At 38.9% G+C, this 19,097-nt stretch overlaps 1 protein-coding gene across 1 annotated transcript; it reads left to right on the plus strand.

The window, feature by feature from the left end:
• Window positions 1–3,969: 3,969 nt before the first annotated feature.
• Window positions 3,970–19,011, plus strand: pdik1l (PDLIM1 interacting kinase 1 like). The gene is made up of 3 exons (XM_026349400.1): window positions 3,970–4,072; window positions 8,681–8,976; window positions 13,309–19,011. Exons 2-3 carry the CDS (start codon window positions 8,692–8,694, stop codon window positions 14,047–14,049), a joined length of 1,026 nt encoding a protein of 341 aa, XP_026205185.1. The 5' UTR covers window positions 3,970–4,072; window positions 8,681–8,691; the 3' UTR covers window positions 14,050–19,011.
• The last annotated feature ends 86 nt before the right edge of the window (window positions 19,012–19,097 follow it).

The following is a 19,097-nucleotide window of genomic DNA, read 5'->3' on the forward strand; positions in this document are numbered from 1 at the left end:
GTGAACTTTGTACAGAGAGTAGTGAATGAGAGAATAGGTAGAAATCTAAACTCCAAAACTCATGCTATTCGTAGCTATAGTAATACTCAACACATACCAGTACAGGCCTTACTGCTGGCTTTGTGTCTGGTCTTAGAAGAACAAGAATTAACAAGGTTATATCAACACAATAACATCAGATATTTGTCACTAAACAATCACATGTAAATGTAAAAAGAAAAAAAAAACCACATATAAAGTAATTTTGTAACTTTTTGCCTTTACTATTTTCAGATATGAGAGGGAAAAAGTGAACCTCACAATACAAGTGCCATAACCTCTACTTTCCAGTTGAGGTCAATGAGAGCTGGGTTCATATGTCATATTCTATTACAAATTGATTTCACCAAACACCTGTGAAAAAAACAACTCTTTTTTCCATTTAGTGGGGAAATGTAGGTCTTAATACCAAGTTAAGGCACTTGTCATTTCAGTATTTGAATTTATGCAAGACCAGTGTTGATTGTATGACAGAATTTGTCTGCAAAACAGTATTAATCTAAAATGAATGCTTTAACAAATATATCAGGGATTTCTTTAAACCTAAACATTTCTTTGTGATTGTACTTGAAAGGATTTGAGATGTTAAAAAATCATTATGATTATTTAGACCTTTTGCCTTTTGCCCTCTTGCTTGAGGACAGAACTGTAGATTTTATTTTATTTTTGATATCAGCTATTTATTCTGATTTGTTCTCTCAGTTTTCCCTCCCTGGCGCAGGTTTGAGCTGAAGAACAGACTCAACAGCTGACTAACTGTTGAGGTTCAGCCTGGGTTAAGAGCTATCTTTGTACCTCTCAATACGAATACAGCTACATTGTGTGAACTTTGGCTCCTGTTGCACACTTCTTGTGCAGTACGTTGGAGCCTGTCTGCTGAACTCAGACATTTCCATTACTGCAATTGTTTACTGAGACATTAGTGTATTGTCACTGCGCAGATAAAACAGCAATTTACAGCAATGTAAAGTATGCTACATGTTTTACATAATAGCTTTTAGTGTCATCAGGCTCCATTTAATTTATTTAGCATTACCGTGAACTCAGGGAGAATTGTTTTGGATTTATTTTTTTAAGAATGTGTATGAATGTTTTAAGTTATTGACTGTCTTGGGTTGCTGGAAGACCCAGGACATTGATGAGCAATGCACTACATTTGTGTTTTTATCTGCTAGGTCAAATAGAAAATAGAGCAGCAGTTGTCATGGCATCCTTCAAAATAATATGACTTACATTTCTAGGTGGAGCTTTTTGTTTGTATTGTATTTTACAGTTATACAAAACATAGTCAATGTAATATTTCATTATAAAATATTTTGCTATGGTTTGTAATAGCAGAAAATTTTTCCAGCTACATACATACATACACTGGCTGTAAAGGAAAGTAGAAAGTTCATTGTTCTAAACATGTAGCCAATTGAGCTAACTAGCTAATTAGATGACTTCAGTGTCCATCATTGTCCGTTTCTATTACCACTCTTTGGTTATTAATAGGATTGGACAAGTAGTTAAGCATATTTAGGAAATATATGTAAATTGTATTAGTGTGAGTGAATGAATGTAAATATCATATCAGTTCATTAAAGAGCTCTAGCCAAAAGTGTAGAGCACAGTGCTAGCATAAGGAGTTGAAGCGAGAGCTAGTCTGACTTTGTCTGAATTGGAAAAATATCTCTCAGCACATAATTAAACACATTTCTCACATTTGTTTAATCTGTACATGAACATGAAAGTAAAAACAAACACTTACTAGACCTTAAACATGTGCTCGTCAGGACAGAATAGAAGAGATCTTGTCATTTTGTCATGTTTGTTTAACGAGATACAACGTGGTTATTGGTGAGACTGACAGATGGTAGTAGACATATGTTTCACCAGGTTAATTGTTTAAAGTAGCTGTTGGTGTCTTGCTGCATAAAAACATTTTTGCTAACCTTCATTAAATACATTTCAAACCTAGGACATTGATGAAAATATGGAAACTTCAGAAAATGATAACTAAATCAACAGCATGGCAATAGTTACTTTTAACACTCAGTCAAAGGTGAAATAACTTGTATTCATTACAAGTTCCAACTATAGCACCATGAAGTTGTTTTTAGTGTACATATTTAGTGTGTTTTTTACCGTATTAATTTAATGTTTATGATGCATGATAATGAGTAGAATAATAGAATAGCTTTATCATGTAAAAGAGGACCGATGACTTAGCCCACAGGCAGCAGAGTAGAAAGGATGTTAAAGCATCTGTATTGATCATCATTAAGGGTCTTTACACCTCTATTATGTGCTTGATTTCACCATAACGGGGTCTGATCTGTCATGTATAATCCTCTAAGCCAAGTCTCTGAGCTTAGTTTAGTTTCTTGTTGTTTGTATTATTTATCATGTATGACCAAGACAGCAGCCGTCTTGTCAAAAATCTATACAAGTCTACCTCAAGTGTTGTTTTGGTTTGAGATGCTTGAAAACAGCGTGTCCAAAAACCATTTTGTATGTATTGTACATTTTATGCTTTTGTTTAATATTTATTCATTTGTATTTTTTCCAGCTTGTTTTCAGTGAGATGTGTGCTACCTCAACAAACAAACAAAACAAAACAAAAAAACTTGATACGTTTTCTAATGCTTGTTGTTGCTGCGGATAATTAATGATCCACTGATCCTTGCTTAACACCAAAGTTTTCCCTCAGAAAACAGACACAAATGTGAAACAAATGTCCCTATCTTAGCTTACAGACATACCCTTCATGTCTTTGTGATGATGTTACTAAAGAATGTTTGGATTAAACATGTTTATTTTCTGGGTTAAATGTTTACTGACTGCTCAGGGTTATGCTGAACACTGATTATTTAACTCTGTAAATATGTTTGTGATTGCACATGGATCATCATCTCAGTCTGTAACAGAAATACATTGTACTGCAAAACAACAATAGCATATTAAAGATCAAATTTGTTTTTCATTGTTTCTTTTATTTACACTTTATGCTGATGACTGTCACATCTTCATTCGGATGTGAAGGTCACATTATGAATAGTATTTCAGGATGTAATTGCAAGGCCAAGATGTATCATCAGTAACATTTTTAGCTTATAGTTTCATACTTATATTTAATCAAAGATTGTAAAGACGCTTATAACATTTTACTGTGATTCTTTGAGTTTTCAGCCACATTTTTCACTCTTTTTCAGGGGATGGAGATTGTTTTTATGTATGTGGCCTATAAAACATTTTGATGACAAACTCTGCTGATGAAGATCTCAACATATGGTTGAAAGCTCTAGCTGGAGGATTAGAGATTTTTGTTTTGCACTATGTTTTACCTGAAAACAGGCAAAACGTCTTTGGATTCATAGACTGTAAATAACATGCATTTAATGACACCAGATGTTGTGATGGAAACCATCAGACCATTTGGGAAGATCCTATTACACACATTGTTAAAAAAAATTTCAAAAAATTGTTTCTAAAACGTTTACCATCTCAGGTTGAAACAATCAAATGTTTCATCTGAACAAAAATTAAATAATAACACAGGCCTACTGCATTGCAGTGCGTAGATTTAAGCAGGTGTTTATGTTTTCACGCCTTGTGACATTTGAGAAGGAGAAAGGACGGTGTCCACATGTATTGTAAAGCTAGCCAAACATCCTAGAGCATGGCCGGAAGTTTGCTTATGTTTCTTTAAGGTATCCTATCCTATTAGACACTTAAAGAATGGGTCACCACGGGCATCACGCGTCACATAGTGTCTCTTTAAAATTAGCACATGTGAAATAACGTTTTGTTTTAATGGAAACTGCCGTCCATCTTTTTTCATTGTTACACAATGTGGTTTATTTTGAAACGAGTTGGCGGAAGTCGTGTGAGCACGACCGCCGCTGCGCAGCGCTGCATAGCAGCTGCACGCTCTCACGTCCAGTGTTTGACAAAACCTGGGTTTGACTGTGCGAGCAGAGCGTGCGGCGGTAATGGCTGCCAGGGAGAGTGAGGAAGACAACAAATGAATGCCCGAGAAACGACTCGAGAGGTGAGACTTGAAAAGATGACAACTTGTGGCATAGCAGCTGTAGCCTCGTCCACATTTAGACCATTGTCTCGTCTGCCGTGGCTACTTGTCTACTTGGCTTGCAGGTGTGTGTGTGTGTTTTGGGGAATCCGGCTGAATATCATGATGGCACACATACACACACTCACAGGACAATAAACTGTCAATACCAGGCGCTAGTGCTCATCATGCATGACTCCTTCATGCTCATATAGTCAGAGCAATTAACTTGTTTTAGGTCTGAATTATATGAGCTTCGTGCAGACATACATGACGATTGTTCTGCTAAGAGCTGGACTCTTTGTTAGCTGATGTTAACGTGATTAGCTAACGTTAGCTAACCAACAACATCGTTAGCTGACGGTGGACAGGCCACATAGCTGTTAGCCTGTTAGCCAATCAGCCAAGTGGATATCTAATTAGCTCGTTAGCATGCTGGCTATCATTTTCTCTGTCTGGCGAATAGCTTCTCGCGTCCGACTTTTGGGGAAATGTTCACCATCTCCAGATGTGACAGCATACAGCATGTTTCTATTAAAATCAAGTTATTTACTTAGTTTAGTGAATGTTTATGTACGGGCAGGTGTTCACTCACAGTGATAGTTTTGTTCGTTTTTTTCTCGAAACCCGAATCTGCTTATTTAAAGTTTTGAATTGAAAACAAGTAGTTGCATACTTTGAGTAATAGCACCCTAATGAGGGACCCTCTATATCAAGTCTATATCTATATACGATCATCTATGTCAATTAAAAGGGATTAACTTCAGTTTATCCAGCAGATCTGCCTAGATATGACCTGTCAGAGAATTACCCACTGATCACTACCCGTAAGTCTAAATATTGAGATGTGTCAATCAAATCAATCTCAGTACCAGATTTTTAAATATGAAAATTTGCTGCTTTATTTTATTTGTATTATATAAAAGAATCACTATAAAAGGGGTTTTGACATGTCATAAAATGTGACACAATGGACTATATTATGACTTGATGAGATAATAGAAATAGTCACCACATTAACTAACTAATGAGAAAAACTATTAGTTGCAAGTTACTATTTGGCCTGAATTTCTTTAAATTCCTATTGGATTATGCAATTGATGGATTATAATCATAAGTTAGAGCTTTAGTGGTATTTTTATTGCATTTGTAGGTGGTAAAAGGATTACATAAACACTAAATACGGGTGAGTAATAATGCATTGCACACTTCCCATTTGAGTGTTTTCTCTTAAGATGTTTGCACATAATGATGGTGCTGCTGTGTTACACCAACGAAACTTAGTGTAGTGTACAAATCTTTTTTTTTTTTTTTGTTTTCTGATCATTTTAAGTTCTCCTATACTCTTTGGAAACATTTACAACAAACCCTGCTGCACCAGCTGTAAACTATTAAAATTTTAGTGTTGACTGGATTCAACCAATGAGTGGCGCCAAAAACAACTGATGTAAACATTTAGCAATTACGTGGTGATATTAAAGAAAACTGATAGTTACAGATTGTAACCCTAGACTCTAGGAGTATAGGCACAGCCCCCAAGCTGTTGGGTTTATCCTGCCAAATACAAAAAGTTTAAAACAATATGCTTGTGATCAAAATCACTGATTATGTCGACTAATCATGGTAACTCTATTTGTGTCTCTTATGTTTGAACATTTCACTGAATTTGGAACAAGGCATCTGTTCTTCTCACTCATTACCTTACAGTTTCTAGCTAGCGTTAGATCCCAAGATTTGGGAGTAGATTCTTTTCTTTAACTTTAATCTGAACCAACCGTAACAAGTTACTTGAGCTGTAATGGTTCAGAAATTGACTGAAACTGCAGTGCACATGTCTGAACTGCCAGAACACCACCTACACCCCTTCAACACCCAACCACCTTGCTGCATACATTCCAATTCCCTTGCGGTAGCAGTTCCCTGACGTCTGCATATTAGATACAATATTCTGGAAATGTGATATTTCTTGTCATAATAGGACCTATTGCTATTCTGTGAACGTAAGCTTTATGTTAAGAAGGTAGAAAAAACAAAACAATAACCAGGATAGGAACTGAGCCGTGCCTCAGAAATCGAGCTCAGAACTGAGAACTGTTGCAACCATACCTATTACCTTTGCATACTCTTGAGCATTGGGATCTAACACTTAACATGATATTACCAATATCAATAAAATAAGGCTTAAAGTATAAATTTGAAAAATGGTGAGTTTAATATTATTTTCAAAATGTATTTTCCTGTTGAATTATAGGCTATTTGAAGTTCAAGAAAATTTCAGCAATGTTTCTAAAGTCAATGAGCAATCATGGTTAAATAAACTGACCAAAAATAACCAGGATTATGATTTTCATCATCACCAAAGAAAGTAGGACATGCTGGAAGGTAGGGACAAGGTAACATTATAACCGTGGAACACATAACACTTTGTGGAACCTGTTGTCAACGTATTGTCATTTTGTGACTGTAATGGTGTTTTCTGTGTATTTTTGGAAAAAATTGTTCATGCTTCTGAAAACTGGAACATGTGTCAGTTATCAGGATCCCAGCTGCCTTTTTCCAACAGCATGTCAATCAAGTGAGTAGCAAGTCAGTGCAGTAGAACATATTTAAAGACTGGTGAGATTATTTGAGTTTACTGAGGAGTTTGATAGAAGAATGCTAAGAGAAAGTGGGTGTATGGCTGAAAAGAAAAACAGTAATGTACCTTTTGGTGGAGAGAAATTCTTTAGAATTACCTTGTTCACAAGAAGGAATGATATGATAATGTTGGATAGTCTTCAACATTGATCATAATGGTGGAGACTTTTAAGGATGTGAATTCTGCATCATGGGGACATGCCAAAATACACTGCATGATGTATTTTAAAGACATGAGGCTGCTTGCTGCCATAAGTTGTACTAAGTTCAACTTGTAACAACAGCTAGAGGATGTGCATGTCTTAAAGGTTAGGACAGGTTTGAGTGTTTTTTTTTTTCCCCCACACCTTTCCTAATTCAAATACTGAATCTACCGTTGACATGGGGCTTTGGAGTTAGTTATTTGATCAGGGATTCTCTGAAATGCATACATTACTTTAACCTGTTACATTAGTCACTTTACTTCACAGAATCTCCCTCATGCTAGTTGCCCTGAAATTTGTCTTCGGTCTGCTGCTTCTTTTTGTAATCTTATTGTATCTGTCTGGGGATCTTGAGGAGTTAAGTTGTTAATGTTGACATCACTTGTAGTGCTGTTTACACTAGTCAAGTGGTTCCCATTCCTGCTCCTTGTTTTCCAGCTCTACCTGCTGCCTTTAAATAGGCAGACAAAATGTTTCTGTAGACTTCTCAGTTTATTTTGCTGCTGCCATGATGTGTTAGATCATGAGTGAAGAAAAGCCTGTCCCAGAAGTCATGCAGCCCAAGACATGAAATGAGTGTGTTTCACAGATGAGTTCATGATAAGTTCAGAAAAGATCATGTTTGTCTCATTAGTCCATAAAACTTTGACCCAGAATTTTTGTCCCATTTCTGTCCTTTCTTGTAAATTCCTGCTTGGCCTTCTTATTCACCTTACTAATGAGTGGTTTGCATCTTTTGGTGTCTGTATTGTTCATGAAGTCTTCTGTGAACAGTAAGTTGTGATATTTTCACTCCTGCCCTCTGGAGGTTGTTGCTGATGTCACTAACAGATCTTTTGGGTTGTTTCTTTACAGCTCTCACCACGTTTCTGTTGTCAACTACTGTTGTCTTCCTTAGTCTACCTGTTTGACGTCTGTTACTTAGTACACCAGTGGTTTCTTTCTTCTTCCTAATGGTTTTACTGATTATGGTCAATGTTTGTGTAATGGTTCTGATTGATTTTCCATCTTCTCTCAGCTTCGCAATTGCGTGTTTTCACCAATAGACAGCTCTCTAGATTTCAGGTTGGTTACACCTCTTAACTATAAACACAATCTGAACAGGCAAAACCCAAGAGGACCCAAATCTGAAACTGAGCGTAGACATTCAGTGCTGTGTTGGTTTGATCAGTGTAATAGGACACTTCTGGACAACAAAACACACGTGCCAGTCTCATGTTCCAATGCTTACATGGGTACAAATAAAATTTGACATAAAGACATAAACACCAGACATAAACACCTGGAAATTAAAGCTGAAATGTTGATCTTTTGTCTCATATTTATCTTTTGATGTTAAACCCAAATGTTTTCAGTCTACACCAAAAATAAATGAACTGGCCTCAGCATTCCTGTACGTTTGGAAGGCAGTGTATATGCCACCCCTTTACAGATTCTATTGTGACAACATAATCCGTGTATTAATTTCCCCTGCCAGCAGTCTTGTCGTTGTGGCTCATCAGATTTATCACCGTTTCCCTCTCCTTATTTTTGTTAAGTGAGTGTACACACAGTTTTGTTTTCACCATCATTTTGGTAATTTTTCATATGTCCAAAAATGTATTTTCCGGTGTCTGATAAGAATTCAATTTAACAGAACTGCTGGTGTGCCTTTACACTTGCTGAGTCTCATACAGTGAACCAATGTTACCTGTCACCTATGCAGAAGTATAACCAATTTAAAACTAACTCCTAATTTGTTTCTCCACAGTGAGGACTAGGATGGTAAGCAGCCAGCCAAAGTACGAGCTGATCCAGGAGGTGGGTCGCGGCAGCTACGGTGTGGTCTATGAGGCAGTAGTGAAGCGTACAGGGGCCCGGGTGGCGGTGAAGAAAATCCGCTGCCACTCTCCAGAGAATGTGGAGCTGGCCCTGCGGGAGTTCTGGGCCCTTAGCAGCATCCAAAGTCAGCACCCAAACGTCATCCACTTGGAGGAGTGTATCCTGCAGCGGGACCAGTTGGCCCAGAGAATGAACCATGGCTCCAGCTCCCCGCTCTACCTAGAGGTAGTGTTATCAGTAATTCTGCACTGATGCTGAGTTTAAATCAAACTGTAAGAGATGATAATACAAGCTTACTGTTACCACGGACTGGCAATTCGGGATGCAAGTGAATTCTGAATGTTTGATTTGTTTACTTCACACTAAATGGTTCACATGAGGTAACATCTTGCAAAGAAGTAGACTTTTACTGTGTACAGTGTAAGAAACTGGCGATAGCTTATAGCCACGTGTACTCTACCAGCGGTTACATGTGTGGGTAAGTCAATATTTGGACAATGTCATGTTTTCTTTTTTTTTTTTGGCTTGGACGATCAGTGTTATATTAGGGTATTGGTGAGAGTGTCCTGTGTCCTCGCTTCAAATGGGCTAATGACTAGCAGGAGTGACTAACTCAGAGGTTTGAAACGTATGGTTACCATGAGGTAGTGCTAGAACAACTACATACTTTCCTTTTTTTTAATCAACATTATTGTGGGACTAACCTGTGTTAAAGATGGTTATACAGTGGCTATAAAAAGTATTCACCCCCCTTGGATGTTTCATCCTTTTATTGACATTTTAAATTTGTCATGGTCAATTTTGTGAACAGCCCTTTTCAAGTTCATCCAAAAATACTCTGTTAGATTGAGGGCTGGGCTTTGATTCAGCCACTCCAGAACATTCACCTTGTTGTCGGTAAACCATTTCTGTGTAGCTTTTGCTGTATGCTTTGGGTCATTGTCTTTCTGTAAAACAAATTTTCTCCCAAGCTGTAGTTGTCTTGCCGACTTGCCACATTCATCTTACCCTCTACTTTAACAAGCCTTCCAGGAGCAGCTGCCAAGAACTATCCCCACAGCATGATGCTGCCACCACCATGTTTCACAGTGGGGATAGTGTGTTTGTGGTGATGTGCAGTGTTTGGTGTATGCCAAACATAGCGTCTTGTCTAATGAACAAAAAACACCATTTTGGTCTCATCAGAACAAAGAACCCTCTTCCACTGGACCATGGAGTCTTTCACATGCCTATTGACAAACTCAATTTGTGATTTACCATGAGTTTTCTTCAACAGTGACTTTCTCCTTGCCACTCTCCCATAAAGCTTTCACTGGTGAAGAAGCTGGGCATCAGTTGTTGTATGTACAGTCTCTCCTATTTCAGTTGCTGAAGCTTGTAACTCACTCAGAGTAGTTATCTGTGTGTTAGTGGCCTCTCACTAGTCTCGTTCTTGCACAGTCACTTTGTTTGTGTGGACGGCCTGTTCTGGGCAGATTTAGACATGTGCCCGATTTCACTGAACTCTGGGAGATGTTCAGTGCCTTGGAGGTTTTTTTGTATCCATCCCCTGACTTATGCTTTTCAGTGACCTGTTCTCTGAGTTGCTGGGAGAGATCTTTTGTCTTCATGGTGTAATGGTAGCCAGGAATACTGAATAACCAGTGACTGGACCTTCCAGACACAAGTGTCTTTATTGTACTTCTTCACTTGAGACACATTCACTGCACTTAGGTGATCCCCGTTTCACTAATTTTGGGACTACTAGCACCAGGTATCTGGACTTCTGTTGGATTAATCAAAAAAAGGATAAAACATCCAAGGGGGTGAATACTTTTTATAGGTGCTGTAGCTGTCACTAAATCATTCTGTGAGTAACTTTTTGGTCAAAATGCTCTCTGTAGCTGATGTGGAGTCAACTGAGTGTTTGTGTAGCTCTAGGAGATACAGCCATACTACGTTCATTTCCACGGTTCATGACCAGTTAAAGTAGTGTTGCTACTGTAAATATCAACAGAGAGGAAGATCTGTTGAGGCGTTCAGGGACAGTACAGAGTGCAGGCCATCCGGATATTAAAAGTGCTCAGAGCCCAGTAGCTCTCACCAGCTAACCAAGTTGGTGTTCTAAATTGTACGTGATAATGAAAGGTGAACTGAGATATGGATTTTGGAGAATCTTTAAACCTCTACAGAAAAAATATATTGTGGTAATATTTTTGGCCCGAAACTGAGCTGTAGCTTTAGTTCAGCAAGACTTGACAGTATTAAAAGTAATTCAGTTAATAGCCTGGAGTTTCTTTAACCAGTAATGGAAAGTGCACAATTTGTGAAACCTCAATCGTCAGACCATACTATCTCACAGATGATGGAAACATGGCTGAGAGGCATCCAGTGAAATTTTAGGATAAAAAATCACTTTTCGATAGGTCACATGCTGCTCCGTCTTAAAATAGACTCACACTATAATTTCTGTAATTGCAATTGGAAGGCTGTTTTGATTCACACAGTGTGTCATGATATCCTATGACAAATCCTGGATTGTGAGAGTAATGTTTATTTTTTCGTCCACTGCCGGTCACTGTTGACATATAGTTGTCACGTTGCTGAAGACAGCAGTGTCAAAGATGACTTATGTCACAGTGTAGATATGTTAGTTTCAAACTGTTAGCAGTAAGCCTTTGTTATTGAAGTCATAATTATTAAAGTTGGTGATTACAATTCTAGAGATGTTAAATATCTTCACAAATCCTGCCCCTCAGAATAAAAAAAAAAAAAAGGAAATGAGCCAGATTATGTGTGTCAGCTGCTGATGTGCACTAGTTGAAGACCTGGAAGTTTCTATTTGGATCAGTGTTGCCTGTGGTCTCTGTGTCCACAGTCACACGAACGCATTGTCAAGTTGAGCTGGGGTGGAGTGAGGGAGGGCAGGCAGGTTGACGGGGGCTCCCCTCCCCCGTCAACCTGTCTGCAGCCTGTCATGTCGCAGTGCCTCCCCGCTGTCTGACGACAGGCTCACAGGCGCTCTGCCGGTGCCTGATTATAGTCTCTCAGTGGTACGCGGGGCCATTGTCAGGCGGCTCATTCAGTTTTCTGCAGTGCTGGCATTGGACAATTTCCCAGAATCCCTTTATTCTCACTCTCTTTTTATTGCTCTGTTATGTGCCAGTACATGCTTACAGAAGAACAAATGATAATAGGGCAGAATTATCTGACCACACCAACTGTGGGATAATTTGCATCTATTGTTTTTGGGTAGTGGATTCCTTGGCTAGCAGCACATCAAACCATCTGCGGCTATTTGTTTACAGCAGGGTTGCCACTAGGAATTGCCTACCACACAAATTTAGAGCATTTGTTTTTCCTGTGATGCAGCATAAATAGTACTAGAATGATTTAACCACCCTTAAATTATATTTTTACTCTGCTGAAACATAACCACTGACAATTATACACTATGCACATATTTCCTGATCATAGTATGGCTAGGTGTGTGTGTCCAGGAGGTTGACAAAAGCTTTACTCTGCATCTAATGTTCCAGCTAGTTTCAACACTAACATCTCACCTGACAGCTCTTCAGCTTTCCTTTCTAAGTTCAAGCCCAATTATTATGTAAACTGTAATGACTTCAGTTGCTGATAATACTTGAACTTCAGCTTGTTTTAGCACTTTTAGTTCAACTGATAATTAACCTCACTCTGCACTTACACTTAACATTAACACTGAATACCAAAACTTCATCATGCCACTCTTACCTGCCATTTCAGCTTGCATTATTCCACCTACAGTGGTGCCTGAAAGTTGTGAACACTTTAGAATTTTCTCAATTTGTGCATAAAAAATACCTAAAAGGTGATCAGAGTTTTGCTGTTTTGCTCATCCCACAGATAAATATAATGTAGTTAATGAAGTTTTTTTTTTAAATATTAGATATTATTATTAATAATTACACCGACAGGATAAGGTTCCTCAACTGAAATGCATTGTTTAACTGTTGCCAAACAAAACCCTTCTCATTCAAGCCAAGACATCTACTCATCAGTCCACAGAATGAAAGTTGAATGTTCTCAGTTTCTGCAGGACAGTTGTCTGTTGGAGTCCAAACTCTTTTATTTCTTTATTTATTTCTTTTAGGTCTTTCCAGCCTGATGAGCATTGATCAGACTTTGGGAATTGTCACACTACATAGCTGTTTCCCACTATATCAGTAATCATGTAAGCTAGACCACACCTAAGTTATTTGAATTAATTTAGTTCTGTTTGTTGCAGCGTTGACTGTTAGGGTGTGACACTAATACTTATGTCAACATACGGGTCTTATATATTATACTATTCCAGCTCCTGCTCTGGCCTGCAGCAAAGTGCTTGCACCATCTAAACCATCAGCAAAGAACGAGTTCAATTAATTGCATCTTTTTACGGTGGTGGGGGTGTGGAGTGGAACAAGTTTACTCAAACTGACTTTCTTCATTTATGTTTTCTTTTTATTTCTGGGACATTGCACATGTATCAACATCAATGTAGATGTGCCAATGTTAGCCTTAAAGCTAACTTAATGTAACTGTCTGTTTCTGCTGCAGCTGGTGGAGACTTCACTTAAAGGTGAGATCATGTTCGACCCGTGCTGTGCCTACTACCTGTGGTTCGTCATGGACTTCTGTGACGGGGGAGACATGAATGCCTACCTGCTGTCCCGCAAGCCCAGTCGTAAGACCAACACCAGCTTCATGCTACAGCTGGGCAGTGCCCTGGCCTTCCTGCACCGCAATCAGATCATACACCGCGACCTCAAACCCGACAACATCCTTATCTCCCAAGCCTGTACGCCAGCTGGCTCGACTGAGCCCACCCTCAAAGTAGCCGACTTTGGCCTGAGCAAGGTCTGCTCCACCTCTGGGCTCAATCCCGAGGAGCCGGCCAGCGTAAACAAGTGCTTCCTGTCCACAGCTTGTGGAACAGACTTCTACATGGCCCCAGAGGTCTGGGAGGGCCATTACACAGCCAAGGCAGATATCTTTGCTCTGGGGGTAATTATCTGGGCTATGGTTGAGCGAATCACCTTTGTGGATGTGGAGACTCAGAAGGAGCTGCTGGGGAGCTATGTGCAGCAGGGCTCAGAGATTGTACCTCTAGGGGAGGCGCTGTTAGAGAACCCAAAGATGGAGCTGCTCATCCCTGCCAGGAAAAAGAGCATGAACAGCCACATGAAGCAGCTGATCAGGGAGATGCTGTCGGCCAATCCTCAGGAGCGGCCTGACGCCTTTGAACTGGAGCTCAGACTGGTCCGTATTGCCTGCAGAGAGCTGGACTGGGACACGTGATAGACAAGCAAACACCACAGACTCAGCCAATCAAGCATATGCACACACATCTCATCAGCTACTGTTTAACTAGATGGTCACACAATGGCATCTTTTTTGTTTTTTTAAACTAGTGAACGATAACTAGAATAGTCATTGTTTGTATCGTGGCTTAAACTTCAATCACTGTCCAAGCACACACAATCCTCCGCTACTTACCTGTGTCTTAAAAATGAAGAGGAGAAGTGTGACACCCACCACTGCTGCTACTCAAAACTGCAGCTTAGTCTCAGGCTAATCACATCACAGCTTCCACTTTGTTCTTACAGAGTCACTCGAGAATGATGGAAGAGCAGAACCACCCGAAAAGCCCTACTTTCAGTTAGAGGTGAAGGTCAAAGCGACAATACAACAGTTTGTCTACAAATACCATTAGTGGACTCGGTGCTAATTGTTACTAAATGCAATATGAGACATGATCCTGTGATTTGTGAGGGCCAACAGTGAAACACAGTCACTTCAGTGTGTTGAAAGTTTTGAAACTTTTAAAAACCTTAAAAACTGACTTTACCACCAGCTTTAATATGATTATTTCCATCCAGATTGAATTCTGTTTTGGAGTAAATACAAATAGGCCTTGATGCTCAGGTAGTAAAACCATATAGCTTGACGGTATTTGCAGACAAACCTCTACTACCAAGGTTAATTTGGCGAAGTCTTAGCGAGTAAAACTTTGGTGCTTAAAGATAACTTTTTTTCCTTAAGGCTGCTTCATTGGTTGTATGGGTGGAGGACATTTTATCAGTAGTATCCAGCCTGCAGGTGCTTGTGGTTGGTGTTTTCCTATTTCTGTCCGTTACAAACTCTAAGATAAGTGCATTGGTCTGAGACACACCCCTGACCAATTTACTAGAATGTATAATGAGCAAGACATGTCTCCCTTCTTTTATATAGAGCCTTAAACACACTGAAACACTTAATTATAATGGCAAAGCTCTTAACATGGTTAATGAAGAAAGAACCTGAAGGATGATTCTGGTTTATCACAACATGGGTCTTATTTTCACAGTCATTCCTGTTTTGTTTTTTTTTTTTCTTTTTTTTTTTTAAAGAATGATAGTTGAGCATTTGCTAAATCCTGCTACATTACCCCTACTACACCTGTCTAGTGTTCCTCTCCAGCATATTGTGTGTGCACGCTGCGTGGCACAGACTACCAGTTACAAATTTACCACTCAAAATTCTTCACTCAGTCATTTGTCAAACATTTGTTGCTTTATTTCAGGCAGAAACAGACAAAAGCAGCTTCTCATCTTTAGCTAGCAACTGTTGACTTTAGCTAGCTATTGACTTGGATTTGCTATATTTAACTAACATTAACTAATTAATGTACAGTTAAAATTAGGTAAAAACACAGTGTCCAGCAGTAAAGTAAAGTTAAAGTTTCTAGCTTGCTTGTATGTAAATAATTTCAACCCACAAGAACCCAGACCCACTTCTACTGAAACTAAGAAATGTGTTCCACATGGTCCATTTGGTTTGTCTCATATCCCACATACTATAGCTTTAAAGTGTTGGTGACACACAGTCAAGAGGATTATACTACACCCTAATTACTCCTGGATAAAAAACACATACTCCACTCGAGAAAGATAAACGGTCCAGCACAACAAGGCATCCAGTACTCCATGTTGCATGCTACGCTGCCAAACGGGACACAACTAAAAAAATAAAAATAAATAACTGGGTTCTTATGGATTAAATATGTATTTAAAGCCACAATATGCAGTTTAAGCTAGTGCTAGCATTAAACTCAAAATTCAGTTTTCTGTGCTTCCCCAGCTCTTTTTGTCTGATCCGTTGTGGTCTTCGTCCACCTGCTACACTTTGCACTTCAATTCACACCAGGTATTCAGTACTTGTAGTGAATCATCTTTGTAGCCGTTATGAAATTCTAAAGAAAAGCTCAAAAACTTTGAGAAGTGAATATCTCTTTTGTGCTGGCTGTTCTGTGAATGTAGATCACAGAAGGCTTGGAAGGCAATCCTCATCCTTTATGAATTATGTGAGAACAAGGAATAAAGTAGCAGCAATGTACTGCTAGGTATAGGCAGTTTGTTCTACTATCACTGTATAGCATGATGAAGCCTGCTAGAGCTTTAAGACTGTTGTTTGAGCAAATCAAAGCAGGCTTTATGAGGCTATATGGACCCAAAGATTTATACTGATCATCTGTTAGAGTAATCAGATTTAATAAATGCGGAAATAATCATTATCTATGGCCACCAAACAGCAGTCATGCTGTTCAGATGTTCACATTAGAAATACATAAAGCACAGTGTGGACAAGAAATGCAAAGGCTGAATAAATGCTTTATTTTAACTATTTACAAAGAGGGTTAGGGTTAATGTTTCCGTTTTACCAATTTAGGATGAGTTTAAAACTACTGCAGTTACTCATTGTGCACACTCATTCTCTGTGGAGACAGGTTTTATTGCTTGTATTTTGGTTTGACTCACTTTCAGTTGAATCTCCAATGTGGTTTAGAAAATGTGGCTAATCTTGTAAATTTACCACCAACACCTGTTTGATTATGATCCTTGCTTTCTCTTGTATCAAGGCGGCGAGTAGAAAGAATATCCAAAACTATGAAAATAAAACCAGAGTTGTTGTAACCAGAATTATTGAAGAATAATAATAAAATCCAAATCGTTGAGCACAATAGAATGCACCTACCTGGCCTACACTCAAAAGACTTTGTGAAGTGACTCCTCCACGTGTGGAAAACAAATCTCTTGAGAGAAATCCCTATGTTACGTAGACATAGATTTAATTCTCTCAAGTGTGAGCTACTTGTATTGTAAGAGCAGTGACATGAATATATTGGACTTCATTTAGACAGAAGACCTGACTGAGGAGAAGGGGTGAGGAATTCAGTGAAAGCACTTTGATTTTTTTTTTCTTGTTTATATTTATTCCTCATAACTACCTACTGCATTATACTGAGGAGCTCCATGAGGCTGGATTGTGAGCGATAACTCTGTTGGTATTAGTTTATCAGGCAAACACAATGTCAGCTAACAGTCTACTTATGCATGCAGTGCCTCTCACCTTCAGGGAAGAAGTGCGAGAAGACACCAGCACGCACACAATCCTCCATGAGCCAGAGGATCTTTCTCTTTTTTTTTTCTTTGACACATAATACTGTTGTGTTTAACTTGATCTCCTCTCACTGTGTCACTGCTCCTCGTTTCCTTTGGCTCCGGATCTTACAGTAATCCCTTTCTTTATGCTCCCGACAGGCTAATTGTAAGCCTATTAAGTTGTTGCAGCACTTGGCAGGGGGATCATGCTCGGGACCCCTTTTTTGCCTTTCAGGTCACACATAATTTGTGCACTTTTACAAATTTTACACAAACTTGTAAAAGCTAACAATCTTTGGCTTCCTTGTTGCTCTCGCACTCTGGCAGCAAGTCTAGGGAAATCAAATTTCCCTAGACTTGCTGCCAACATTTATCTGATATACAGGCTTTAATTCTCCCTGTAGCTGTAATCGTTTTATTTCCTGTCATGATGTGATTTAGATTGGCCTTTTTAAGGTAATTTTACTGCTTTTATTTTTTTTTACTACTTCTTTTGCTAGAGTGACCTCATTGATATTGCATTCAAGCACAAAATTGGCAGACGTTGTGCTTGAGATGCACCCCGTCTCACTGACTCTGAACTAGTGCTTTGGTATGGATAGCAATACCACAAATCAGTATTAAAATGCCCGTCTGCACTGCGGGACATCTATGCTGCTTTGGACAATGTTGCTTTGCTTCAAGAATGTGGAGTTTGCGACTTTGTGTATGTGGGAAGCAAAGTTCGGACTCTAAAGTAGGTCACCCATATCCTCAGAGCTCAGAGCCGAGCGGAGGATGAGGGGTAGAGTCATTTCCGGCCAGATTTCTTCCTTCTACCATTTTACATCAGGGTGAGGGGGGAGGAGGAAGGAGATGCTTGGCTTCCTGTGAGGTTTGCCAACCTGTGGTATCAAGAGATTTTGCCCTTTGATTTGTTGTATTCAATTCCTTTTGCACATGTGTAAATACTGTACAGGATCAACGGGATGAACAAGGTTGATGTACATGTGACTGGATGTGCTCTGTTTTCAAGAGCCTGACTTGTTTGTAAATTGCTATGATTGATTCAGTTTTTCTTCAGCTCTTAATTCATCTTCAGTTTACTTCAATCATTGAAAAGATGTGATACATTTACAGGTGAAAACTGTTGGTGTGTTAGTGATAACTGTATGTTTTCATTGGCCTATTGTTTGTGATTGTATGTAAGCAAAGATGATATAACAAACTGTTATGTCTGCTGCAGGACTGTGGAAAGGGAACTTGATGTTGTGGGATATCAGTCAATCTCAGTCTCAGTCCAGTAGACCTGAGTACCGACTATCTAATGCAATCTCGTGGAACTCAAACTTTTCAGTTGCAGCGTGGCTCATAAAATTTGTTACAGGTACAATGTTGAAAGTAAGAGCTCGTCTAGTGGTTGGCAATTAGTTGAAATGAAAATATGGAAAGAAAATGAATGCAGTAAATCATGTTTTTATTACTTTGTATATCCTTAATTTCATTAAGGACGTCTTGGTTGTGATAAAGATTTGCCTACTGCCTGCTTATAATTTCTCCTGTAACAAGTTTCTTAACCTCTCACTGACTTAAATGACAGCGAGATACTGAGGCTCCGCCACGATGACAAGTATAAGGACTGGATCGGGGTTACACTAAAACATCCACACCTTGAAGTCTGAAGACCACACCTTGAGTCATGTGAAATACTAGATATGACCTGAAGTCGCAGCCAGGCAAACTTGTGCTCTCACACTTTTGTATGAACAATTTTTGCTCTTATCCCACTGTAAGATATTTTGAAGAGATTAAATGAAGTTTATCAGAAGTGGTGTGATCACCTGTCAATCACTGTTGAATTGATGGATTTTTAATAAAATAAGTTGAAATAATAACTGAACTGTTTGAAGTATCATGGATCATGTTTATGACTTTAAACTGGTCATT

This window comes from Anabas testudineus, chromosome 11 (genome assembly GCF_900324465.2).
Source record: "Anabas testudineus chromosome 11, fAnaTes1.2, whole genome shotgun sequence".
NCBI classification, from domain to species: domain Eukaryota; kingdom Metazoa; phylum Chordata; class Actinopteri; order Anabantiformes; family Anabantidae; genus Anabas; species Anabas testudineus.